At 33.9% G+C, this 23,147-nt stretch overlaps 16 protein-coding genes across 16 annotated transcripts, besides 1 other annotated feature; 5 read left to right on the top strand and 11 right to left on the bottom strand.

The window, feature by feature from the left end:
• Positions 1-13,437: part of a mobile genetic element that runs on past the window's edge.
• On the top strand, positions 32-421 carry TVAGG3_0705670 (protein of unknown function, DUF4108 family; the record flags this gene model as incomplete). Its single annotated transcript, XM_051243565.1, has 1 exon — positions 32-421. One exon carries the CDS (start codon positions 32-34, stop codon positions 419-421), a length of 390 nt encoding a protein of 129 aa, XP_051090152.1.
• TVAGG3_0705660 (uncharacterized protein) lies at positions 438-893 on the bottom strand (the record flags this gene model as incomplete). Its single annotated transcript, XM_001581952.2, has 1 exon — positions 438-893. The coding sequence occupies one exon, from the start codon at positions 891-893 to the stop codon at positions 438-440; it is 456 nt and encodes a 151-aa protein (XP_001582002.2).
• On the top strand, positions 930-1,495 carry TVAGG3_0705650 (protein of unknown function, DUF4106 family; the record flags this gene model as incomplete). The annotated part of the gene is made up of 1 exon (XM_051243564.1): positions 930-1,495. A coding segment is annotated over one exon (566 nt), but the record flags the coding sequence as incomplete, so codon positions are not given.
• On the bottom strand, positions 2,242-3,021 carry TVAGG3_0705640 (KilA, N-terminal/APSES-type HTH, DNA-binding family; the record flags this gene model as incomplete). The annotated part of the gene is made up of 1 exon (XM_001294772.1): positions 2,242-3,021. One exon carries the CDS (start codon positions 3,019-3,021, stop codon positions 2,242-2,244), a length of 780 nt encoding a protein of 259 aa, XP_001294773.1.
• Positions 3,624-3,962, top strand: TVAGG3_0705630 (uncharacterized protein; the record flags this gene model as incomplete). Its single annotated transcript, XM_001294773.1, has 1 exon — positions 3,624-3,962. The coding sequence occupies one exon, from the start codon at positions 3,624-3,626 to the stop codon at positions 3,960-3,962; it is 339 nt and encodes a 112-aa protein (XP_001294774.1).
• On the bottom strand, positions 5,370-5,927 carry TVAGG3_0705620 (organellar and viral DNA polymerase type B; the record flags this gene model as incomplete). The annotated part of the gene is made up of 1 exon (XM_051243563.1): positions 5,370-5,927. One exon carries the CDS (start codon positions 5,925-5,927, stop codon positions 5,370-5,372), a length of 558 nt encoding a protein of 185 aa, XP_051090150.1.
• Positions 5,931-6,284, bottom strand: TVAGG3_0705610 (organellar and viral DNA polymerase type B; the record flags this gene model as incomplete). Its single annotated transcript, XM_051243562.1, has 1 exon — positions 5,931-6,284. A coding segment is annotated over one exon (354 nt), but the record flags the coding sequence as incomplete, so codon positions are not given.
• TVAGG3_0705600 (uncharacterized protein) lies at positions 7,165-7,767 on the bottom strand (the record flags this gene model as incomplete). Its single annotated transcript, XM_051243561.1, has 1 exon — positions 7,165-7,767. A coding segment is annotated over one exon (603 nt), but the record flags the coding sequence as incomplete, so codon positions are not given.
• TVAGG3_0705590 (DNA/RNA polymerases family) lies at positions 7,809-8,399 on the bottom strand (the record flags this gene model as incomplete). Its single annotated transcript, XM_051243560.1, has 1 exon — positions 7,809-8,399. One exon carries the CDS (start codon positions 8,397-8,399, stop codon positions 7,809-7,811), a length of 591 nt encoding a protein of 196 aa, XP_051090147.1.
• TVAGG3_0705580 (uncharacterized protein) lies at positions 8,894-9,947 on the bottom strand (the record flags this gene model as incomplete). The annotated part of the gene is made up of 1 exon (XM_051243559.1): positions 8,894-9,947. A coding segment is annotated over one exon (1,054 nt), but the record flags the coding sequence as incomplete, so codon positions are not given.
• TVAGG3_0705570 (phage tail repeat-like family) lies at positions 9,993-10,577 on the bottom strand (the record flags this gene model as incomplete). The annotated part of the gene is made up of 1 exon (XM_051243558.1): positions 9,993-10,577. One exon carries the CDS (start codon positions 10,575-10,577, stop codon positions 9,993-9,995), a length of 585 nt encoding a protein of 194 aa, XP_051090145.1.
• On the bottom strand, positions 10,597-10,749 carry TVAGG3_0705560 (uncharacterized protein; the record flags this gene model as incomplete). Its single annotated transcript, XM_051243557.1, has 1 exon — positions 10,597-10,749. The coding sequence occupies one exon, from the start codon at positions 10,747-10,749 to the stop codon at positions 10,597-10,599; it is 153 nt and encodes a 50-aa protein (XP_051090144.1).
• Positions 10,769-11,170, bottom strand: TVAGG3_0705550 (uncharacterized protein; the record flags this gene model as incomplete). The annotated part of the gene is made up of 1 exon (XM_051243556.1): positions 10,769-11,170. The coding sequence occupies one exon, from the start codon at positions 11,168-11,170 to the stop codon at positions 10,769-10,771; it is 402 nt and encodes a 133-aa protein (XP_051090143.1).
• Positions 13,438-13,890: 453 nt separating the features above from the next.
• TVAGG3_0705530 (uncharacterized protein) lies at positions 13,891-14,235 on the top strand (the record flags this gene model as incomplete). The annotated part of the gene is made up of 1 exon (XM_051243555.1): positions 13,891-14,235. A coding segment is annotated over one exon (345 nt), but the record flags the coding sequence as incomplete, so codon positions are not given.
• A 3,522-nt stretch (positions 14,236-17,757) lies between these two features.
• TVAGG3_0705520 (protein kinase related family) lies at positions 17,758-20,679 on the bottom strand (the record flags this gene model as incomplete). The annotated part of the gene is made up of 1 exon (XM_001310165.2): positions 17,764-20,664. One exon carries the CDS (start codon positions 20,662-20,664, stop codon positions 17,764-17,766), a length of 2,901 nt encoding a protein of 966 aa, XP_001310166.1.
• Positions 20,680-22,532: 1,853 nt separating this feature from the next.
• Positions 22,533-23,147, top strand: TVAGG3_0705510 (uncharacterized protein; the record flags this gene model as incomplete). The annotated part of the gene is made up of 1 exon (XM_001310164.1): positions 22,533-23,147. The coding sequence occupies one exon, from the start codon at positions 22,533-22,535 to the stop codon at positions 23,145-23,147; it is 615 nt and encodes a 204-aa protein (XP_001310165.1).

The following is a 23,147-nucleotide window of genomic DNA, read 5'->3' as shown; positions in this document are numbered from 1 at the left end:
GATGACGAAATATATTTCAGTAAACAAGTACATGTCAGGACTTAAAGAAGAACTAGACCCATTCACATATTTGAATGTTTACTTCTACCATTTTGAAAAGTCTACATTTGACAAAGTTTGGAACATCGAACCAGTTAAGTTTGCTATTGTGACTAAAAATGGTGCGAAATTTGAAGACTTAGACATAGAAGGTTTGTTAGCAGTCAAAGAAAATTTTGACAGAAGGTTTTCAAACCTTAAAGAAGGCAAAGCATACAAACTTGTTATACCTTATGAACCAAAGAAAGCAGACGACTATGAATATTATGAGTCTAAGATAGTTGAAGTTCAAGGTAAATTGGGTAAAAAGATTTTAGAGTCTAAACCAGTGTTTGCTCCTAAAGAGGAAGAGAACATTGACATTGACCCAGAAATGTTCTAAAAATAAAATTTTATTTTTACATGTCAAATTTCTTTTTCTCTGGCTCTGGCTCTGGCTCTTTCTTCTCTTCTTCTACTTTCTTTTCTTTCTTCTCTCTCTTCTTCTTCTTCTCTGGTGGAGTTATGTCAAACTTCTCAGAACCATATTTTTGTAAAAGGTCTTTGTCCTTTAATAGCTCTTCTATTCTGTTTTCTATTTCATCTTCAAGAACAGCGCATGTGTCTTCTTTGCATTCTAAGAACTTTTGTTGGACTTCATCTTTCCAATCGGCGTCATCTCTGTCAACAAGTCTGTCATTGACAAACTTAAAGACTTCTCTGCTTAATGTTTTATGGTTCTTGTCATATTCCCAGAAACAGAACTTTAGAACAAATTCCCCTTTCTTGTTTACACTATGTAAGATTTTATGGTCGACAGATGTTTTGCTGTCGAAAAGCTTGTCTCGAATATAGATAGCGAAATCGCTAGACATTTCCTAAAAGATAAAATTTTTAATTTTTCTAAAAATATGTTAGAAAAAAAGTTTGCTGACATTGACAAAAAATTTGAGAATGTTTTAAATAAGAACAAGAGGAAGTTGGAAAATGCTCAGATAAAACCCATACATGACAAGTTCTTATTTGCTCAGAATGGTATAACAGGTCTAATTGCACCACCTGGGTCGGGTAAGACTTTCACTTATCTTAAAATGGCTGCACAACAACAAGAACTAGATGAGAAGAACCCATTCTATGAGTTAGTTGTTATTTGTAGTACTTCTGGTCAATTTGACCAAACCGTCAATTCGTTCAAAGATATTATAAAGAAGTCTAAGTTAGTATGTATAAAGGATACTGAGTTGTTAGATTGGATAAAGAAGTACCAAAGAAGAGTTTTGAAGTATAATGCTATAAATGAGTATATAAATTCTAAGTTTAAAGACCCAAATGAGGAAATGCAGAGAATATTAGAGAAGAAACACTTCAGAAACAAACAGAAAGAGATAGAATACATTTCGAAGAAATTGCAATCTTACGATTGGAAGACATACCCTCATAGATGTCTTCTTATCTTAGATGACTTTGCTTCTCATCCTTTGTTAAAGAACAGAGAACAAGACATGTGTCGAATTCTTAAGAAGCTCAGACACTTTAACATCTCAGTTGTCATTTGTGTACAGACAGCAAAGAGTTTAAGTAAGGATGTAAAGAGAATACTGACTGACATTGTACTTTTCCCCGGATTGTCCGAAGACGATTTCATGGAACTTATGAAAGAGTCCATGGCAGGTAAGTTTGACAGACATGAACTATGGAGAAGTACAAAGTCATACAAGACCCTCATACTTCTTTCAGAATTCATATCTACGCGAACAAAGTTCAAATTGTAAAAAGTCAAGCGTAAAAATGTAAGTGTTTAGTCTTAGTCTGTTGTGGTTCTGCAGCTTTCGGTTCTTCTGGCTTTGGAATGGACTCGGTTGGTGGTACGTCGGACATTCGTTTGTGTCCTGTCGGAAGGAAGAACTTTTCCTGTTGGAAGGAAGAACTTTTCCTGTCGGAAGGAAAAATTTTTTCTGTTGGAAGGAAAAACTTTTCCTGAAGTTCGACCAAAAAGTTCTCAATTTTCGAAAATTTGAATGGTTTACGGACGGACAACTGGAAAATTTTTTCCTGTCGTCGGGAAAAATTTTTTCTGTCGGAAGGAAGAACTTTTCTTGTCGTCGGGAAAATTTTTTTCTGTTGGAAGGAAGGACTCGGAATGCCAGAAGGATTTGACAAGGCAATTTACCTAATTGAGCTACTTGAGCCATCTGAAGTCAAGCGTAAAAATAAATGGTTCATCTACCCTACTTGTTTGAAGTTGTCAAAATACTCTGTTATTTTTTCCTTTAACAATGGCAAATCTTCTTTGAAGGTAAGAATTGTACAACCTTTAATATCATAGTGTGTTTGAGGTAAAGTATCTTGAACTATTTGTTTCACATCTTCATTCGGTGTCATTGAAATCGGTAAGTTTTCGCGATAGAACCAATTTCTGTCAGATTTGTAAATCTTAGCAAGGTCGTAAAAGCTTTTGTTGTTTCTTCTGACTAAATGCAACATAACCATATCTCTGTCTTCTTCATTTTCCATCTCTTCAGTATAAATCATATACTTATAGTTCTTTTCCTTTCCTTTTGGTACCGAACGTGGTATTCTTTTCTGTATGTTTTTGTCTTCTTTCATCATATCTTCTCTCTGCTTTGTACAAAGTTCGTCAAGTAGCATAAGTATGTAGATTGCATAACGAGGTGAAGCCCACATTGCTATTGAACTAACTAGGAACTTATGAACATATATACCTTTTAGATGTGATGGTAAGTTTTGTCTGTCTTGGTACATCTTTTTAAGTTCTACATGTTCAAACTCACTGAGGAGTTCATGAGTGCTATTTAATTCAAACCAATCTTGTGGTTTCATAGTATCTGGAGCAAAACATGCTGTCAAAATACTTTGCATTTGGTACATATCGTCTTTGACCGAACGAATGAGACGGAGTTGTTTGTTAAACTGAACCCACTCATATTCTTCATTTATAGCTTCATGGACTATAACTGTTGTTGTGTTCTCTGTTGTTGACATATCTGTCTTTACATACAAAATAAAAAAATAAATAAAAATAAAACTAACTTTATTTTTTTAAAGTTTGGTCATCCTTCACGGTATGACAAATATACTATATTTTACTTAAAAATATGTAAGCGGCTCATAGCTCAGTGGTATGGGCTACCTCGTTAAAGGCGTCGAAGACCTCGGTTCAAATCCCGATTCGCGCAGGTTTTTTCCTTTTATGCAGTGAAATTTCATGTACATAGGTTACTTTGGTGTTAGACCCTAGTGAAGAAAATAGAACGATAGGAGTTTACATTTGTAAAGTTGGACGATAAAAATCTCTGCTACTAGCAGTACTGCTACTGACAGGAAAAGTCCTTCCATCAGACAGGAAAAGTTCTTCCATCAGACAGGAAAAGTCCTTCCATCAGACAGGAAAAGTTCTTCCTTCCGACAGGAAAAGTTCTTCCTTCCGACAGGAAAAGTTCTTCCTTCCGACAGGAAAAGTTCTTCCAGTTGTCCGTCCGTAAACCATTCAAATTTTCGAAAATTGAGAACTTTTCCTGTCGAACTTCAGGAAAAGTTCTTCCTTCCGACAGAAAAAGTTCTTCCTTCCGACAGGACACAAACGGATGTCCGACAGGAAAAGTTCTTCCTTCCGACAGGACACAAACGGATGTCCGACAGGAAAAGTTCTTCCTTCCGACAGGACACAAACGGATGTCCGACGGTTAAGCCACAGACGAATGTCCGACGTCCCACCAACCGAGTCCAATCTCAAACCAGAGGAACCTAAAGCACCAGCCCCTGCACCTCAGTTCCAGCAATTCCAATCTCAATCCAAATTACTACCAATTCCAATACAAATCGAAGAAGGTCTGAACCGCTTACGCAAAGAGTATGCTACAGCTCCAATTGAGAGAAAGTTGTTGCTAAATTCAGTAAAAATAATGTTTAGGGTAGAAGGGTAGCTCTACCCTGTTTTCTACCCTCTTTTCTACCCTCTTGAATTTTCATGAATTTCATCGTAGAAAACTCTTGAAAACAATTTATTTTTAAAACAATATATTTTTTTTATTTTATTTGAAATGTACGCTGAGTTTGTTGGAGAAGACCGTTGGGAAACTTGTTTGTTAGATGAGAAATATGAAATTCACTGTTGTGAGTCATTTGAAGTCAGAAACAAAAAGACAAAAAGAGTTTTAAGCGAATGGGAGCGAAATGACGGATATGCTGATATGAAGATGGGTGGAAAACACTATCTTAAACATGTTGTCATTGCAACTCATTTTATACTGAATCCTAACAATTTACCTTTTGCAGACCATATAAACCATATAAGAAACGACAATAGACTTGAAAACTTACGTTGGGTCACTTATTCTGAAAACAATAAGAACAAAAGCAAATTTCGAGATATTGTATTCGAATTTGTCGACGAACTAGAAGATGAAACAATTGAAATTACAGACTATGGCAAGCATACGTTGGAGTTTTACTACTATAGCGAAGAACAAGACTCTTTCTACTTTTATACCGGCGTAAACTATAGGAAATTACAAGTATATTTTACTAAGGCGGGCTATGCTTATGTAAACACTATAGATACAGATGGAAAATACGTTCGAATACTTCTTAACAAATTCAAGAAGCTATATGGCATACCATTTTAAAACAATATATTTTTACATATATTAAATGCTTCAGGTTGAAAGAATACGGTGGAGCCAAAAGTGGCTCGACCTCAAAACAAGCATTTTATGAGCTTACAAAGGGTGTTATGAATGAATTCAGCAACATACATCCTGACCTCGTTCATTTTGTTGCTGAATTCAGCAAAAATAATGTTTAGGGTAGATGGGTATATCTAACCTCTTTTCTAACCTCTTTTCTACCCTCTTGAATTTTCATGAATTTTCATGATTTCATCGTATATGTTTTGTCAAGACTTCTTCGTACATGTTTTGTCAAGACTTCTTCGTACATGTTTTGTCGAAACTTCTTCGTAAATGTTTTGTCAAGACTTCTTCATCGTAATGAGCGTAAATGACCAAAAAATATAATTTAGGGTAGATGGGTATATCTAACCTGTTTTCTAACCTCATTTCTACCCTCATGAATTTTCACGAATTTCATCGTAAATGTTTTGTCAAGACTTCTTCGTAAATGTTTTGTCATGATTTCATCGTATATGTTTTGTCATGATTTCATCGTATATGTTTTGTCAAGACTTCTTCGTACATGTTTTGTCAAGACTTCTTCGTATATGTTTTGTCAAGACTTCTTCATCGTAATGAGCGTAAATGACCAAAAAATATATTTTAGGGTAGATGGGTATATCTAACCTGTTTTCTAACCTCATTTCTACCCCAGTTATTTTATAAGCGTTTTACATGGTAAACATTGTGAATTCGTGAAATTCTAAACAATTTCGTAGCTTCTATTTCTTCTGTCAGTACATCGAATGTTTTAACAATGCCGAAGGTTTCTTTATATTTCTTCTTGACATCTGAAAGAAGGAAATCGTCAGCTGTTGGATAGTTTTTGTTTAGAAATGTCAACATGTCCATTTTATCTTCTGCTGGTTTCTCTGCTTCTTTCTTTAAGTCAGCATAGTCGTTTCTCATACGTTCTATCTCTTTGACGGAGTAGTTATATTTCCTCATTGCTGCTTTACATTTAGAACATTGCGGGTTCATTTTTGCGTTATATTCTGAAACCTTACCTGCTAGTATGACTAAGGCGTCAATTGCTCTCTTTAACTCAAAAGTTGCGGGTTTTATCTGTTCATTCCATATCTTACCTCTTCTATCTTTATCTCTTATCTGCCATACACATTCAGCAACTAACGAAACAAAGTTGTCGTAGGTCTTAAACTCCCCAGATTTATATATGTCAGAGATGTTCTTATATACCATGTCGCAGTCTTTGTCCATGACTTTGTGGTTGCAATGAAATCCAAGAAACTCATAGTTAACCTTTCGTATGAACTTCTTTATTTCTACTGAGTCAGTTGCTTTGACTTCTATTTCATCGAATTCTGGAATAGTAAGCTTTTGTTGTTGGATTTCAGGCAATTTGGGTAAATGGTCAATAATATCCTGCATTTCATAAAGATATTCTTCATCTGTTTCATCTTTTGCAGTGCAATCTAAATCTCCTTGGAGAAGTTCTTGCTTTATCTTCTGGATTTCTGTTTCGAAAGTATATGAAGAAGGAATGAAGCTTTTCATCTCTACTAACATTGAAGTTGGGTTCATGACTAACGAGTTTGGTGCTGTTGTTGCTAACATGTTCTTACAATAAAAATAAAAAATATTTTTTTAAAAAAACTAACTTTATTTTTTATTTCGGGAAAATTCATGAAAATTCAAGAGGGTAGAAAAGAGGGTAGAAAAGAGGTTAGATATACCCATCTACCCTAAACATTATTTTTGGGTCATTTACGCTCATTCCGATGAAGAAGTCTTGACAAAACATTTACGAAGAAGTTTTGACAAAACATTTACGAAGAAGAAGTTTCGACAAAGCATATACGATGAAGAAGTTTCGACAAAACATTTACGATGAAATCATGAAAATTCATGAAAATTCAAGAGGGTAGAAAAGAGGTTAGAAAAGAGGTTAGATATACCCATCTACCCTAAAATATATTTTTGGGTCATTTACGCTCATTACGAAGAAGTTTCGACAAAACATTTACGATGAAATTCATGAAAATTCAAGAGGGTAGAAAAGAGGTTAGAAATGAGGTTAGATATACCCATCTACCCTAAACATTATTTTTGGGTCATTTACGCTCATTACGAAGAAGTTTCGACAAAACATTTACGATGAAATTCATGAAAATTCAAGAGGGTAGAAAAGAGGTTAGAAAAGAGGTTAGATATACCCATCTACCCTAAACATTATTTTTCAATACTTTTTCAGCACTTTTCCGTAGTTATATATGAAAGACAATTCGAGATAAAAGTCATAGTACAATGGAATAATATGCTGCACACCGTTTGTTGTGAACCAAACTTGAAAGTCAGAGAAACTGTTACTAGGTGGTTCGTAGAATTTAGAAGCAAAGTCATAAAAGTCCTTACCAATACAAAGAAAACTGTTGTTGCTTGAACTGAAACTTGCATGACACATAACATTTTGAGGGTCGAACACGTTTCTATAAACTGTCAAATCTGTTGGTGGACGTATAAATTTAAACGGACCGTCAGGTGGTAATGGTTCGTTCTGGTTTAGTAACCGAAGAAATTGTGCCCAAGAACGTTTGTCTACTTCCCAAAATAAAAACTGTGTATCTCTTGGAGGGTTATTTTCAATCCTTTGAAATGAAACTGTGGAGTTCATCTTGTCATATTCTAGTTTCAGATAGTATGTTCCATTTAGTAAAGAATCGTATTTTTCTTGAAATTCCCAGTAGTATTTGTTTATTTGAGTTTGAAAGTCATTTAGAGTTTTTTCAAGACTTTCGTCTGAACGAATTGTAAAGATTCTCATTTCATCAAATTTGTCTATTAGACCATTAGGACCTCTATACTGACCATGAAAATATACTGCAAACATAAAAGCGTTAGTTCTATTTGAAAACAAAACTCTTCTAAATCCTATTGCCTTTGCATCTGAAGGACTTTGAAGCCAACGAATTGGATAGTCAAACCTGTAAGTACGGGATGAAATTTCTTCATCTGATATAGTCCTACCGGCGTTTGTAAAGATATAGTCTAACGGTTTTGTATCTGCTACTTTTGTTCTTTGTTTTTCAACCTGAAACATTTAATATATGTAAAAATATATGGTTTTAAAAAATAAATTTTTTACTTCATGCAATGTTTTATTTCTGTGCCGTCTTCAAGTATGCCCCAATATTTCCTTTTCGATATTACATGAACTTCGGAAAATACCTTATCTAGCTTAAAACAGCCCATCTTTTCACCGACCATTCCCATTTCAATGAGTTTGTTGTATCCTTCTTCGTTCGTCATGAGTGCGTCAATGTTCTCATAGTAAACCTTCACTTTGGATTTGACTTCGGAGAAGAATTTGTTGTAGTTGTCAAGGACTGCCTTTGCGAACTGAGGGTAAGACCAATGTTCGACAATAGGTTTTAATGTGGTTACTAAGCCACTTTGACCTTGAGTGAATTCATATTTCAAAACAAAAGGGGAGAACCTTTCAACAAAGTTGTCGACCTTCTCATAATGTTTACTCTTCATCTCTTGAGGTTTCTTAATGGAATATCCCCATGTCGAATTCATAAGCAATTTGAGTGTCATTGCAAGTTTGGGGTTTGAAGCTTTCCTAATATCATACAGTTGTTGTATGACTTTTCCAACTGTATAGTTCCTTCCCGGGAACTCACCATCTTCGTTTGGAATTCCAGTCGGAATATATTGGACAAACCTCATGTACGCAGCGTTAAGGTCGACATAGTATATCTTTTCATCTGAGTCGAACTTCTCGCAACCAATTGGTCCAGTTTGTGGAAATTCAAGTGAATCTCTTATCTTCTGAGAAACTTCTCCTGTTATCTCATAAACATCGTCGAAGCAACCTGTTTCATATAAAACCTTCTGACCTAACTCAGATGCTCTCCAATACAATTTGACGTCAATTGGATGTCTCAATGGAAGTTTGTTTATAGCATCTTGAAGTTCTTGCAACCTCATTGGAAGTTCTTCTGGTTCAGGTTGGTATCCGAACAAACCAACTCCTTGTGGAATTGTGTACTTCTTTTGTACTAGAACTTTGTCTGGAACAACTTTTGGTCTTGCTAACAGTGAAAAGTTTGTTTCGTCTTTTGGTACAAAAGTTTCTGTCAGCTTGTCATCTGGAATTGGTTCCAACAAACCTTTCTCGAAAAGAATGTTTACAGCTCTGACAATGTTGCACTTACTTTTACCAAAGAATGGGTTTGTAAGACTTTCGTTCAACATGAAGTGGTTGTGGACAATTACAATCTTCAACCATGGTAAATTGAACTCAACAACATAGTCGTCATGTGAAGAACCTTTAGCTGTAGGTATGTTGACTCGGATATTGACATTTGCCAACGGTGCAATTTTTGCCAATTGACCTCTGAGAATGTACCTTGTCTTCACACATGACTCAAGATACTTCATCTTCTCATCTGTAACAAGACCAGAGTTCCTGAGACATGTAAGAATACAAGGTTCATTGACAATTGTTTCAATTGAATTGTAAATTCCATACCTTGTCAAGTCAATGTCAGACTTATTTATGAACGGGAAGTATCCAGCATGTTGTCTGACTGCTTGAGGGTTAGGTTCATGCCATTCGAACTTGACACTTGCAATTCCTTCAATTGCATTCAAAATGTCTGAGTCGGAGTCAAACATTTGTTCTCTCTTTGTAGTCTTGAAAGCGTCAAGAAGTTGTGCGGCTGTTGTGACATTGCCATGTGCATAGTAAATGTGACCGTCCAAATCTGTTATGGTTAGTCTGAGATTGTATCCTTTCTTATTTCCGTCTTGTATGGCAGCAAGTACACCCATGAAGCCTTCTTTGTTCTTTCCTTCGTCAAAGTTTACTGTAAAGGTTCGACCAGATGTAATTTGACTTCTAACTTCACGGTACTTTTCATATGCATATCTTGTTCTTTCCATGGGAGCATGTGCGTCTTCACCTTTTCCTTTTTTCCTTCTCAAAGGATACAATTGTTCGTCATGTTTCCAATAGAATCTGGCAAAGCCGTCGTGTCCTTCAACTTGCGGTTCAGAAACATCGAAAGGCATGTCCATAAGACGTTCTTCTTCTAACCTCTCTAGTCTGTTTGGATAATTGGCGCGCGCGGTTTCCAAGTCCATCTCATAGGTCAGACCAGCCAGTTTGTCATAGACTTTTATGGGTCTTCCCTTCCTATATTTAAACTTCTTCGAAACTCTCCAACCATATCTTTCTAACTCTGCTTTTATTCTAGCAGACTTTCTATCCATTCTATGCGGGGGCATTTCTATAAAAATAAAAAAATATTTTTTTCTTTACTTTACATAACCGCCTGCTGCCATAAGTCTTTGACGCCAACCCATACCAGCTAATGAAGGTTGACTTGGTTTAGTATTGAAACTAAACTTTGGTTTTGGTTTATCTTCAGTTTTTGGTTTTTCTTCTTCTATCGGTTTTTCGTCACTTTTCGGTTCCTCTGACTTTACTTCACTTGCAGGAACAGTTGTGTCGTCAACATCTTCATAAATATCATATGCCATTTGTTTTTGTTTTCCTTTCAACTTTTTGTGTTTGTTGTAAAGTTTAGAATATTTCGACTCTAAGTCAATGAGATGTTCTATAATGAACTGTTGGTCAGTGAAGTAAACTTTTCCATCTGTTGTCTCGAAAGCTCCTTCAGACTTCAATATTTTATTTGTGAGAGTCTGTTTCTTTTTTGAGATACTAGCCGTTCCATTTCTATGAAAAGTGACTTTGTAGTTAGGGTTTGTATTTCCAGACCTGGCACTTTCTATTATTGAATTTTTCTCTTCATCTGTAAGTTCTTTGACAGGTTTTGACAATGGTTCTGAACTTTTTGTTTGTGGTGTCAAATCTACCGTTTCAACTTCTTCGGTCATTTCATCTCAGTAAAAAATTTTAGTTTGGTTTGTTTTCAACTGGTTGTTGTTGTTTTTTAAGTCGGTCTAAAACTTCCTGAGGTATAGGAAGAACTTGACAAACACGTTGTGTAACTGCTGGAAGTCGACAAATCCATCTTGAACCCATTTGTCTCAATGCTGTATTGTTCATTTCATCTCAGTAAAAAACTTTACATTCCCCACGTTTGAGGCGGTTGAGGTTGGTTATTGTTTACCCACTGTTGTGCATGGTTATATCCTCTGTTAAAGAATCTTTCACCTTGGTCCATATAGTGTCCTGCTTGGTTATAGTAGTCATTTGCTTTGTTATAATAGTTTCCTGCTTGTCTTCCTACATTGTCCATCCATCCTTGAACTTTTCCTCTTGTTTCAGGATTTGGAATAAGATTTGCTGCATCTCGTGCTACATCCCAACCTTTCTGTACAGTTTGTATAATAGGTTGTGCTTTCTCTTTCAGTATACCTAACGTACTCAAAATCTTCCTTCCAATTCCAAATGCACCTCTGGTTATTGTTCCCACTGCGGGTAAAAATCTAGATGCGACTCCTGCTAATGCGCCAAATAAACCCATTTCTTATGGGTTAAAAATGACGAATTCAAACAAGGACCCCTATGTTTCTAAGGCAACAAAGAAAGCACTCATGATAAAAATCTTTAGTTCAACACCAAATGCTTGGTTTATGGATATCTTGGAAAACATTCCGAGGTATAGAGAAGATGGACCTCCATACTGGTTAATATTTGTTGGTCAAAACACAAGATACTGTGAAGCCATACCATTATGGTCCAAAAATATTTTAGATGTGAAAACTGCTTTGACAATATTCGTTGACAAATACCATCCAACAAAACTGACATCTGACTGTGAAAGTTCTTTCAAATCAGACGATATTAAAAACTATCTGCGTTCAAAAAATGTAAACCAATATTTCATTGTCGACCAAAACCATTCTGCTCTTGGTGTCATTGACAGTTGTATAAAAATCTTAAGAGACTTAAATCAACCACAAGGTGGTGAAGCAAATGAAATGTCATATGACGACAAATATAGACACTTCTCCATGGCAAAGATGAGACAAGTTTTAAATATTTACAATAGCCGTAAACAAAAAGGTTTGGGAAACCACTCCCCCGAAGAAATGAAAAACAACCCTGACTTAGAGAAAGACTATATATTTAATAGTTTAGTCAAAAGAGACAAACAAGAAAGAATGCCAGGCTTCAAACTTCAGAAAGGCGACAAAGTAAAAATAGAAATACCTAAACGCGACCCATATGAAAATACTATTGACTATGACAACAATGGGAACTCGACAGGTACTCACATTCGTGTTCGTAAAAATAGAAGAAAGTATACAAGAGAATATTATGAAGTTTTAGGCAAACATGGCAAAATGTACACACTGCAAGCAGAAGATAAAACTACTATTGTCAGACCTCGTTTCAAACTTGTCAAAGTTCAAGGTGGTATACTTTCAAAGACAGTTCCTAACAAATATAAGACAACTCCTGACGAATATGCTAAAGAAGTTGAAAATGACGACTAAGCAATTCTATACCATGCGTAAACTGTCATGTAAGGTGGCATGTATTCTTTACTTTGTCCCGTTGTTTGCGTATATCCTGAAACGAAATGTGTATGGTTTCCTTCTCCCTGAGTGTCACTCCAGTAACAATTTATAGCAAACTTAACGTCGTCTTTAACATCATATCCTTTACCTTTTGTCATTCCTGACCAATCCCAATATCTATGCTTATGCCAACCTGCTTGAGATGTACTTAAATCTATGTAGTGACTGTGTGCAGGTAAATTTTCACCTGAAATCGTTTTACTTCCACCTGTTTCCTTTGAAGAGTTTGCACAATACAAAAACCTGTCGACTATTTGTTCCCATGCACCAACACCAAACATTACTTGAGGACCTCTTGCTTCCATAGATGTATAAATAGAACCTACTGGGTTCATTAAATCAAACATATGAGACATTATAGGATTGTCTCTTTTGAACTTAAAATATAGTGCAACTATTTCAGGTTTCTTCTGGTTTGTGTCAGAATATTTTTTATAATATAATCTTATGTTTTCAGGGTATGTACAATCTTGACTATAATATTTATTTCTGTCATCTTCATAATAGTATACTATTCTCGTTTTTCTATTGCATTATATCTTTTATATCTATAATATTCTAAATATAATGTTTGCTTTTTTGGGTCTACACGTGCGTCAACACCATAGTCATAATAATATGGTGCTGGAGCTGGGTCAGGCAATGTCATATCTGCCATTTCATAAACTCTTAAATATTTCTTTTGTTCGTCTCCATATAAGTTTAAGTAGCAGTTGTTGTCTAATGGAACTTTAACTTGTGTTCCATCATTCTTTTTATAGCTTACATACATTTCATTGTTATTTTTCGGAATGAGTTTATACCGTATACCATTTTTTAAGGAGTGTACAAACTCCCATCTAAAATATTTGTTTTCTTCATTGACAGAAAAGTCACCAACAATAGTTTCAATATTTTTCGTTGTTCCTATCAAACTTTGGTATATTTCATTGACATATGTTTTATCTGCTTTCTTTTCAAGGCTAACGTTTAAGTCTGTTATTTCAGAAGATGTATGTATATGTCCAACGGCACTTTTACTGTTTAAGGTTTCTTGTAAGTTTGTAATATTTGCAATGGTATGTATATGTCCAACGGCACTTTTACTGTTTAAGGTTTCTTGTAAGTTTGTAATATTTGCAATGGTATGTGTATGTCCAACGGCACTTTTCCTGTTTAAGGTTTCTTGTAAGTCTGTTATTTCAGATATAGAATGTGTATGAGTCTTTTTAGAATATTCGTTTTCAGCTCTTGTCACTTCACTTGACATTTTATTGTCAACATATGTTTTGTCTGCTAGTTCAGGATGAGTATGTTCTTTTGTTGCATAAGCATTGTTAGCTCTTTCTTCTTCTTTTGCTATTGCATCGTCTACATATTCTTTGTCAGCTTTGTTGTCAACATCTGCTTTCAAAAGAAGTTCATTTATAGGTTTCTCGTTTAAAGTTCCTTTTGTTGGATTTATACAGACAGTATGGTTCTTATTGTCTTGAAACAGAAACTCATCTGTCATTGGGTTTAATGTCAGTTTTAAGTTTCCTTCTTTCAATGACTCAGATATCTTAGAATAGTTTGAAAAGTTTGTTGTGTTCTTATTTAGAGCTTGCATAATGAGTTGTCGGTTGTGTTGTATTTCTCTCATAGACGCTGTTTCATTTGACATTTTTATTCTAGATAAAATATGCTTCCAATAGAAAAAGAAAATTCAAGAGTTGCTACAACTAAACCATTAGATGAACTTTTTACTAATGTCGGTCAAAAGTTTGAGACAGAGACCGTAAAGCATGAAGGCTATCGTTTTGACTACCCATTAAGATGGCTAAGAGACCCATCTGTCACAAAAGCTATTGGCTTTCGTAGAATGAAGTTTGTGTCTGTAGAAGATAAAAGTTTTCCATTTATTGTAAGGTTTCATATAGATTATATATCTGAAGGGAAACGAAAAATGTGGGAAGAAATTGAGCTAATACAAGTTGACCTTTCATCTTCTCTACAGACTGCGTTAAAAAATATAGAAGATAAAAAAATTCATGTTATGCAAAATATGCTGATGAATATGCAAATACCGAGAGCACACTTTATGTGAGAATTGTATATGACAAACAAAATTCACAAGTGTCATTTCAAATCTACGAAGACAATCCAAAGAAAGACGAACAAATATATACAGAATTCACTGCAATGTCATGGTATTATTTGCAAAGAATGTTAAATCAGAAAGTCGAACTTCCTTTAGCAAATATTTACAGTCGATATGCAAGAGATGAACCATATTTATTTAAAGATGTTTTCGACCCAGCTGCTATTATTGTTCATGCTTCATTTTCTGGCGCCCAAAAACTCTTTCTTATGCTTGGCAAATGACTTTTACGAAAAACCTACAAAGTTATACGAACCACCAAGTGGAAGTATTTCAGACTTTCAAGTATGGTTTACTACAGATGGAAGAAAAAGAATAATTCCATTATACCATGCGTTTTACTTAGAACTTAGTTTCATAATATACAACTACTATCGAACGGTAAAAATATAATTTTTTAATACGGTTGAGGTGTTGGATTTGGTTGCCAACTAGACTGTGGTGCAGGTTCAGGCTGTTGTATAACAGGAGCTTGCTCTTCTGGTTCAGGGTCTTTAGGTATAATACCAACAAAACTGACCTACTCTTTTACCAATATTTTTGACACCGTTCCAAATTCCTTTTCCGACAGATTTTATTCCATTCCATATACCTCTTCCAACATTTCGAAAGAAGTTTCCTATCTTACTGAAGAAACCCATTTTACTATATGTAAAAATCTAATGTCCGCCTAGTCTCTTACGTTTCCTGTTGAGTTCCATAGCATTCTTTAACTGGAGCTCATACATTCTTTTCTCCTCTGGTAGAAAACATATTCTGGGTCAACTCCTGTGTTCGCGTCATCTGCATAAAGTTGTTTATATCCGACTTCAGGGTTTGTATAAAACTCTTTCCATCTCATATTTGCATACCATGGTGGCAAACCTAACGCAGCGTCATTTGACATGGCAGTTTGCATTTGTACATCTGTTGGCACTTGACCATAGTTTGCCATTGCAGTTTGTATTCTAACTTCATTTGGAATATTCTCTGGGTTTGGTTGTCCAGGTTGCTGTGCATTCGCTAAGTTCTGTGCGTCCATTTAATATTAGATAAAAATATCTCTTACGAGTACATATGCTGAACATTTGCAGGCATTGGTTCATCTTCATATTCTCTATATCTTTCTGCCACGTCAAATAAATAAATGACACAATGGAAAAAACCTAAAACAAGTAGTCCTATTTCAAACCACATTTACTTACTAATAAAATTTCTTTGTTGTGACACTTTCTCCAGTTTATAGGACCTCTCTCATATTCTATCTTATCGTATCTAAACTCATAGTCATGTATGTCCTCTAACCATCTCATGACACTTTCCAAACCACTTTTATCGGATGTAAAGTAAAAGCATGGATGGTTATGTAAAACGTCTAAAGTTTCTAAAGAGTCTCTCAAAGTCCAGTCTACTTGGTATTGAAAATCCCATGTGTTATAGAACGGCGGGTCCACTATAAAGAAAACATTTTCCTTGTCTTTATATTTTTCATACAACTCTGTCCAATGACATCTCACAAACTCTATACCCTCAATATATTTTTCTATGTTCTCTTTGAAAACATTTGTATAGTTAAGATATAAAACTTTTGACATAAGTGTTTCAATGTCATGAACTCTTATAGCACCACTATATAATAGTCTAGCAGATATACTATCCCAGTCAATATACTCTGCCTTTTTCAAAACCTCTCTGACAGTATTTTTCTTATCTAATGGTATACGTTCCATCTTACCTATAGGTATCTTTTCTTTTAACTCTTTCAATATTTTGTTTGTGTCTGGTATATGTTTGAGACGGTTCATATAGTTGTCGAAGTCATTGCATATAATCTTTGAGTCAGGAAATATTGTATGGCACAAATGAGATATATAGAAACTTCCACCGAACAAGTCTACAAATGTTAGACCATTCGGTAGTTTCTTAAGTTCTCTCAATAGAATATCTTTACATCTACTCTTATTTCCAAAGAAGGGTAACGGTGGTTTTGTAAAATTCATTTTATATACAATAAAAATGTTTTTTCCTGAAAAGTGACAGAAAAGTGACAAAACATGTACGAAGAAGTCTTGAAAATTCAAGAGGGTAGAAAAGAGGTTAGAAAAGAGGTTATATCTAACCTTCTACCCTAAACATTATTTTTGTCTGATTTTACGAAGAAGTCTTGACAAAACATGAAAACATATATAATTTGTGAAAAGCTCCTGGAAGACCCGTATATAAAAACTTCATTTATACTAAACATCTTCAGGGCTAGAGGGCACGAAGTGCCTGGAAGCCCCACTACCTTTTTTTTTTTTTTTTTTTTTTTTTTTTTTTTTTTTGTTAGCATTGATATTAATCTCAGATATTGTAAAAAAAATTAAAAAAAATTAAAATATGAAACTAACTTACAGGCATGTATTAGAATATGGTTACGAAAGTTTTGATTTGCTGATTAGAAATTTAGTGAACCTAGCTTTATTGATGAAAATTGAATTGAAATTGCCAGAAACTAAGCAAAATGGCATGAATTAGATAGGGGATCATTCGTGTTTGTTCATATTAATATGAGAAATCAATCAAATGATGCAATCAAACAATTTTATTTGTCGAATATTCCATAATTCGTTTCATTCAATATAATTGCAACATACTTGTATAAATTAGAAATAGTGTGAAATATTGAGATTATTCACCGATTCAGAATTTGTCGAATATTCTATAGTAATGAGAAAACAAAGTATTGATTAATTTTTTAAATTTTTTTAAAATTTTTTATAAATAAACGATCGACTATTTTAAACGTGCACACCTCAAATATTTTTTCTATTTGATTTTAAAAACTTTTTTATTGATATGTAATAAGCAAAAAATTTCGAAATAATCGTCCAAGACTGTAGCAAATTGAGAGGACATACCTAATCGTACTTTTGTATCTGACGATGGATATAGATAGTATAATATATTGTCACACCAAATTTCATAGTTAGAAATTTTTGGGATCAAAATTCGAAGTGGGATTACTTAGTGAAAAAAATCAATGAAAAATTAGAAGAGGTTAAAATACCCATCATTTTGTTACATGTTTTGAACCATCCAAACTTCATATTTTGCTTAGTGCAAATCTCAATGAAAAAAAAATAATTATGGAGCCACCGCTCTTCATAATGCATCATGTAATAATAATAAACGAACAGCCTGGCTTCTTATTACCCATGGTGCCAATATCAATGAAAAAGATTTTTTTGGAAGAACGCCTCATCATACTACAACAGAATAGTTACTGTTTGCAGTGGGAAGATGAAGAGGAGTTTAACTATCATTATCGCTCGAATTCCAATCACCATCACTTAAAATTAAGTTGAGTTCTTCTAATCTAATATTTGTTAAACAATACTTCAGTAATTAATGAACAACAAATTTTCTAAAAATTAAAAATAATGTTTTATTTTATCAAGCATCAATAATAGATAACATTTTTGTTGCGATTGTTTTCGCTGATTCTACTTTCACATTCGTCATTTTTGAAATTAAACTTCTCACTCCTCTGATCTTCAAGAACTTCCTTCCATCCTCGTACTTACAGAACATGGATATCCTTGGTATCATTCTACAAGCTAAATCATCTTTTCCTTCAAGTAATTTCACAGTTAATTTGGCCAAACCGTTTTCTATCATTTTCTTGGCCAATCCTTCATCACTTCTGAAGATATTGCATACAAGAGTTCCAGCAAATTCCCTTGTCTTAATATCATCGACATTGAATGCTGGTAAAATTTCTTCAATCATCATAGGAAATTCTAGTGCAGTTTTAGGGTAAACGTAAACAATGTTTGCTAATGCATATAATGCAAACCTTCGAACTTCGATATCTGTTATGGAAAATGCGGATATAATATTTGGAACAACTTTTGTGATGTATTGAGGCTCCAAAGTATTACCTTTTGCAATGTTTCCGATTGCAGATAGCGCTCTTGACCGTACTGGATTGTCAATTGACAATGTCATACGTTCCAAAAATTTCAATCCGTCTTGTTGTTGAATTTGAGCTACAAATCGTGGATGTGTTCTTGCCAAATGAGCAGATATGATGACTCCTGCTTCCGCCATGGCTCTAGAACTGTAGGCAACCTTTAATACGTCGCCAACTTTGTCAGGTTGTATGGCTGAGTCACTTCTTATGGCCAGGACACATCTGACAAGTAAAGCAGCAACGTAAAATGGCGGATTCGAGGTTGATTTCTCAATTCCTTTCGTTAATGAAGTCAAAATGTTATGTTCAAAAAGGGAAGTCATCAATTGGTTGGCATCCGCACCACTATCTAATGAATCTAATACGAATTTAGAGGCTTTTTCGATCCAGTTGTCCCTATCAAATAATTTTGATAACTTCTCAATGTTGATACGTGAAGAAGAAGAGAACATACAGTCGACAACGCCATTTGCATGCATCGGGAGAACGTTATCTAGTGAATCCATGCATGTATCGACGTCAGAAGGCTTAACAGGGAAATTCACAAACGGAGAAGTATGAACTGGCACGTAGGCAAGGATCTCAAGGAGCTTTGTAGGCTGTACAGAAGCGAATTGAAGCAGAGATTTGAGGAGAACGCTTGAATCGATGTTGGAATTTTGGTAAAAAGCGTTGAGGAAGGTAGTAACGTTAGCCAAATCCTCTCTTTTAGGTACAATATGCTGAAACTCACCCATTTGGCTCAAAGCTGGGAAAGTAATTCTCAAGAAAGAAAATGCACAAGAAAACAAGCAAAAAGTCTCAATACTTGTTGGTGCTTGTGATATACTATTTAATAATGTATTAATTAGCTGGTTGAACGACTGAATCAGCTGAATAACATTATTATTTTTCATCAAAATCTTAGAAAGGATGCTGAAACCTGCTGCAGAAACATTTGTTATATTTTTCTGAGTAATATGTGATATAATAATCGGAATCACTTGTTCAGAAAGGGAAATACTGATAACCGTCAAAAAAGTGTCACTGGTTTGGGCCAAAAATGCCATCATTGAATAAAGTTTTGAGAATTCGACAGCATCTGAAGTGAAGAGGAAACTGAGGAGTTGGTTCATCATCTTTTCCGCTGAGTTTTTGTCGGTTAATATATCTCCAACTTCTCGAATTGCTTGATCTGAACCTGATTCAATAGATTTCTGTGAAAATGGTATCAAAAGAAGCTGAGTATAGAAATCTATAGCGCTTCTAGGAATATTTGATTCATTTAATAAGTCAATTCCTGAGATAAAACTTTGAATACATTTTTCTCGATTTTTTGAGAGAAACATCTCAGCACATTTGAGGGAAATCTCAACACATTTCGGTCTAGATATGAAATCCTTGAATTTGTAGCTAAAAGAAGAAGCAAATGGAGATTCATATGGAGGATTGTTTTCGTAAAGGTAATTTAGGGCATTAATGACTTCCTCATCGCTATAGCTTGATGGATTGATGAAAACTGATTGAAAGTCTTTGTTGTTTCCGTAATTTTCAAGTTGAGATTTTGCAATTGCTGCTGAAAATTGCTCCTTTTTATATCTGTAGAATTCATCTTCGGATGTATCTATGGGGACACCTTTAATAAATGGATGTTTTACTAAATCTTCGCATGAAGCTCTACGATCTGGATTTTTCTGAAGCATAATGCTCAAAAAGCCTTTAAATTCGGGCGATATTGGTTCTGACCATGCTATTTGATCGTTAACAATCATTTGAATTAATTTATAGATTGATTTTGCGGAAAATGGCGTTTTTCCGTAGTATAACTCGTAAAGAATTGCTCCAAGTGACCAAATATCTACTTTTTCGTTATATTGTTGCTCTTGAACTAACTCTGGAGCCATATAAAGTGGAGTTCCTTTGATTGAGTTCAAAACTAAGGTTGTATTTGATAATGCACGTGCAAAACCGAAATCGCATAGTTTTACTGTGTTGTTTAATGAAATCAAAACGTTTTGTGGTTTAATATCTCGATGAATAATTCTTTGCTGATGAAGATATAGTAATGCTGATACTAGCTGTGCAGCAACACTCTTGAGGACTGATTCTGGGAGAGTTTGCTGATCTTGAATAACTTGGAAAAGATCGCCTCGACCTAATTCCGTTACTAAACAAACATCTGTATTTGTTTCAAATACTTCAAGAAGACGCATAATGTTCGGATGATCTACTTTTTGCAAAATATTAATTTCTCGGCGTAGAGATGCCAGCGAGTCTTGAGATTGTCCAAGTTTGTGAATCATTTTGATGGCAACTAGACGCCCTGTATACTTTCTGCGTGCTTTGTAGACTCGGCCGAATGAACCTTCACCAATCTGTGCAATCTGGTAATAATCATTCATTCTTTCGAGTTGAAAAATTGCCGTTGAAAATATAAAAATAGATATAATCTTATGGTATACTTTCAATAAATTATGTATATTGTATTACATATCACATAACTTTTTTTCAACAGAAATTGAATTATGATCAATATCTCTTGTAAGTCACATATAGTGCTAATTTTGATGTGTGACTCTGATAATATGTTCTTGGTTTCCATTTGTTAATTGAAATTATAAAAATAAATTATATTACACGTTTTTTTAGATCAAGCTCCTAAAATCAAGCTTTACTTATTGATTCATAAATATATTGAGTGTAAATCAACTAATTATATATATATATATATATGTGTGTGTGTGTGTGGAAATTTCTTTTTCGTTGCCATGTTAGAAGCCCTTAAACTTACCAATAATTGAGCCGGATAAAGAGTTCTAATTATTATAAATACAAATGCATAGAGCTTTATGAGTTTGATGAGATTGTGCAAAATCATAATTATGTTTATAAAGAAAGATCTTTCTTTTGAATACTAATCGCAAGTAATAATACATATATGATATCATGGTGATTGTTGTCAATAGTTGAGACTCTTTCGGCCAGATCCTAAAAAATTTTAGGAAGCAATTTATAAATTTAAAAAGTGTCGAAAATTTTTAAAAATTTTTCAAAATGTCTCTTCAAACAATGAAGACATACTTATATGATTTGTTTTATACAGTAAGGTCAGAAGTAATTCGCAATTGGGTTAATATTGGGAGACAAAACAAAATCAAGTATTCTGATTACGTGAGAATGACAAATTTTCAAGATTCAGTAATGTTCCATATTAACATTCCACAAGACATCGTCCATCATTTAGAAACTGAAGCAAGAGAAGTCAGAGTATATAAAGGAGTTTATCTTTTCTATTCAACATTTCTTTTATTTACAAGAGGAATTAAATTGAACGAAAAAGATTTTGATTTGATTGCACAAGGTGCAATTTATCAAATCCTTACTAATCAGTGTTCATGTGAATTTTGTTATTCTTATTTTACACTTCTTGAACTCAGTTTTATTATAGAGAAATTAATATTGCCATATTTTATCAAACGAAATGCACCAAAAGAAATCATTTTGATTTTGGGGAAAATTTCAAAAGACATTCAACTCAAAGATGATTTTTGGATTGGCTGTTATCCTGACCCCAACGGCTATGTGGTGAATTTCCGATACTCAAATTTAGACCAGTTCAATCCAGTGAAAGAACAAGTAAAAAATTTTGATAAAAAATCAAACATCTATATTATGTAAATTGTATATTTGGAAGAAAATATATGATTTATTAATGGTTAACCTATGATTGTTAATGAATAACTTTAATGTGTTTGTAATCATGGTAGAGTTAATTACTCTTTAATGCATTAACATTTGTATGGTTATCGTATTTATAATAGTATACTTGTTTAATATTCCTGCTTTGACCACACCTATCAGCAAAAGCTTCACACAATACAAAGTTACCAGACGTAGTTTTCATTGATATTTTGAATTTTTTTATTCTGAATTTAATTTTGAATTTTCAAACGCATTACATTTATTAAATTTGTAAATAGTTGATATGTTCTTAGGGAGCTCGTTATATAGTTTTACTATGCTTTGTCAATTTGACTTTTATTTTTGAGATTTTTTGAGTTATAAAATATTCAATTTATTAATACTGGAGAGAATTCACATGAACTTTCTACATCTCATTGCCTCATGTAAATTCTCAATGAAGTCGAAGAGAAATACTTTTTCGCTAACTATCTATAAAATGCAAATTTACAGAACAGTTTTTGAATCCATAAAAGATTGTTTTGGAAACTATTCATAAAAGTGTCAAAATTTTTAAAATTTTATCCAAATGTCTCTTCAAACAATGAAGACATACTTATATGATTTATTTTATACAGTAAGGTCAGAAGTAATTCGCAATTGGGTTAATATTGGGAGACAAAACAAAATCAAGTATTCTGATTTCGTGAGAATGACAAATTTTGAAGATTCAGTAATGTTCGGTATTAACATTCCACAAGACATCGTCTATTATTTAGAAACCAAGGAAAAAGAACTTAACGAATATAAAGGAATTAATATTTACATTGGAACATTAATATTATTTACAAGAGGAATTAAATTGAACGAAAAAGATTTTGATTTGATTGCACAAGGTGCAATTTATGAATTCCTTAATTATTCCAAACCACATTCATTCCGTTTTTCATATTTTCCTATTATTGAGCTCGGATATATTATAGAGAAATTAATATTGCCATATCTTATCAAGCAAAGTGCCTCAGATCGAATCATTACTTTTTTGATAGAACTTTCAAAAGACATTCAGCTGCAAGATGATTTTTTTATTGGTTATCATCGTGGCCCTAATGGTTATAGAGAGTATTTCCAATACTCAGATTTAGACTACTTCAATCCGGTGAAAGAACAAATAAAACATTTTGAAAAGAATTCAAAAATCTAA

Source organism: Trichomonas vaginalis, chromosome III (genome assembly GCF_026262505.1).
Source record: "Trichomonas vaginalis G3 chromosome III, whole genome shotgun sequence".
Taxonomy (NCBI): domain Eukaryota; phylum Parabasalia; order Trichomonadida; family Trichomonadidae; genus Trichomonas; species Trichomonas vaginalis.
Note: the sequence above shows the minus strand (reverse complement) of the source record. Positions and strands in the feature narration are given on the sequence as shown.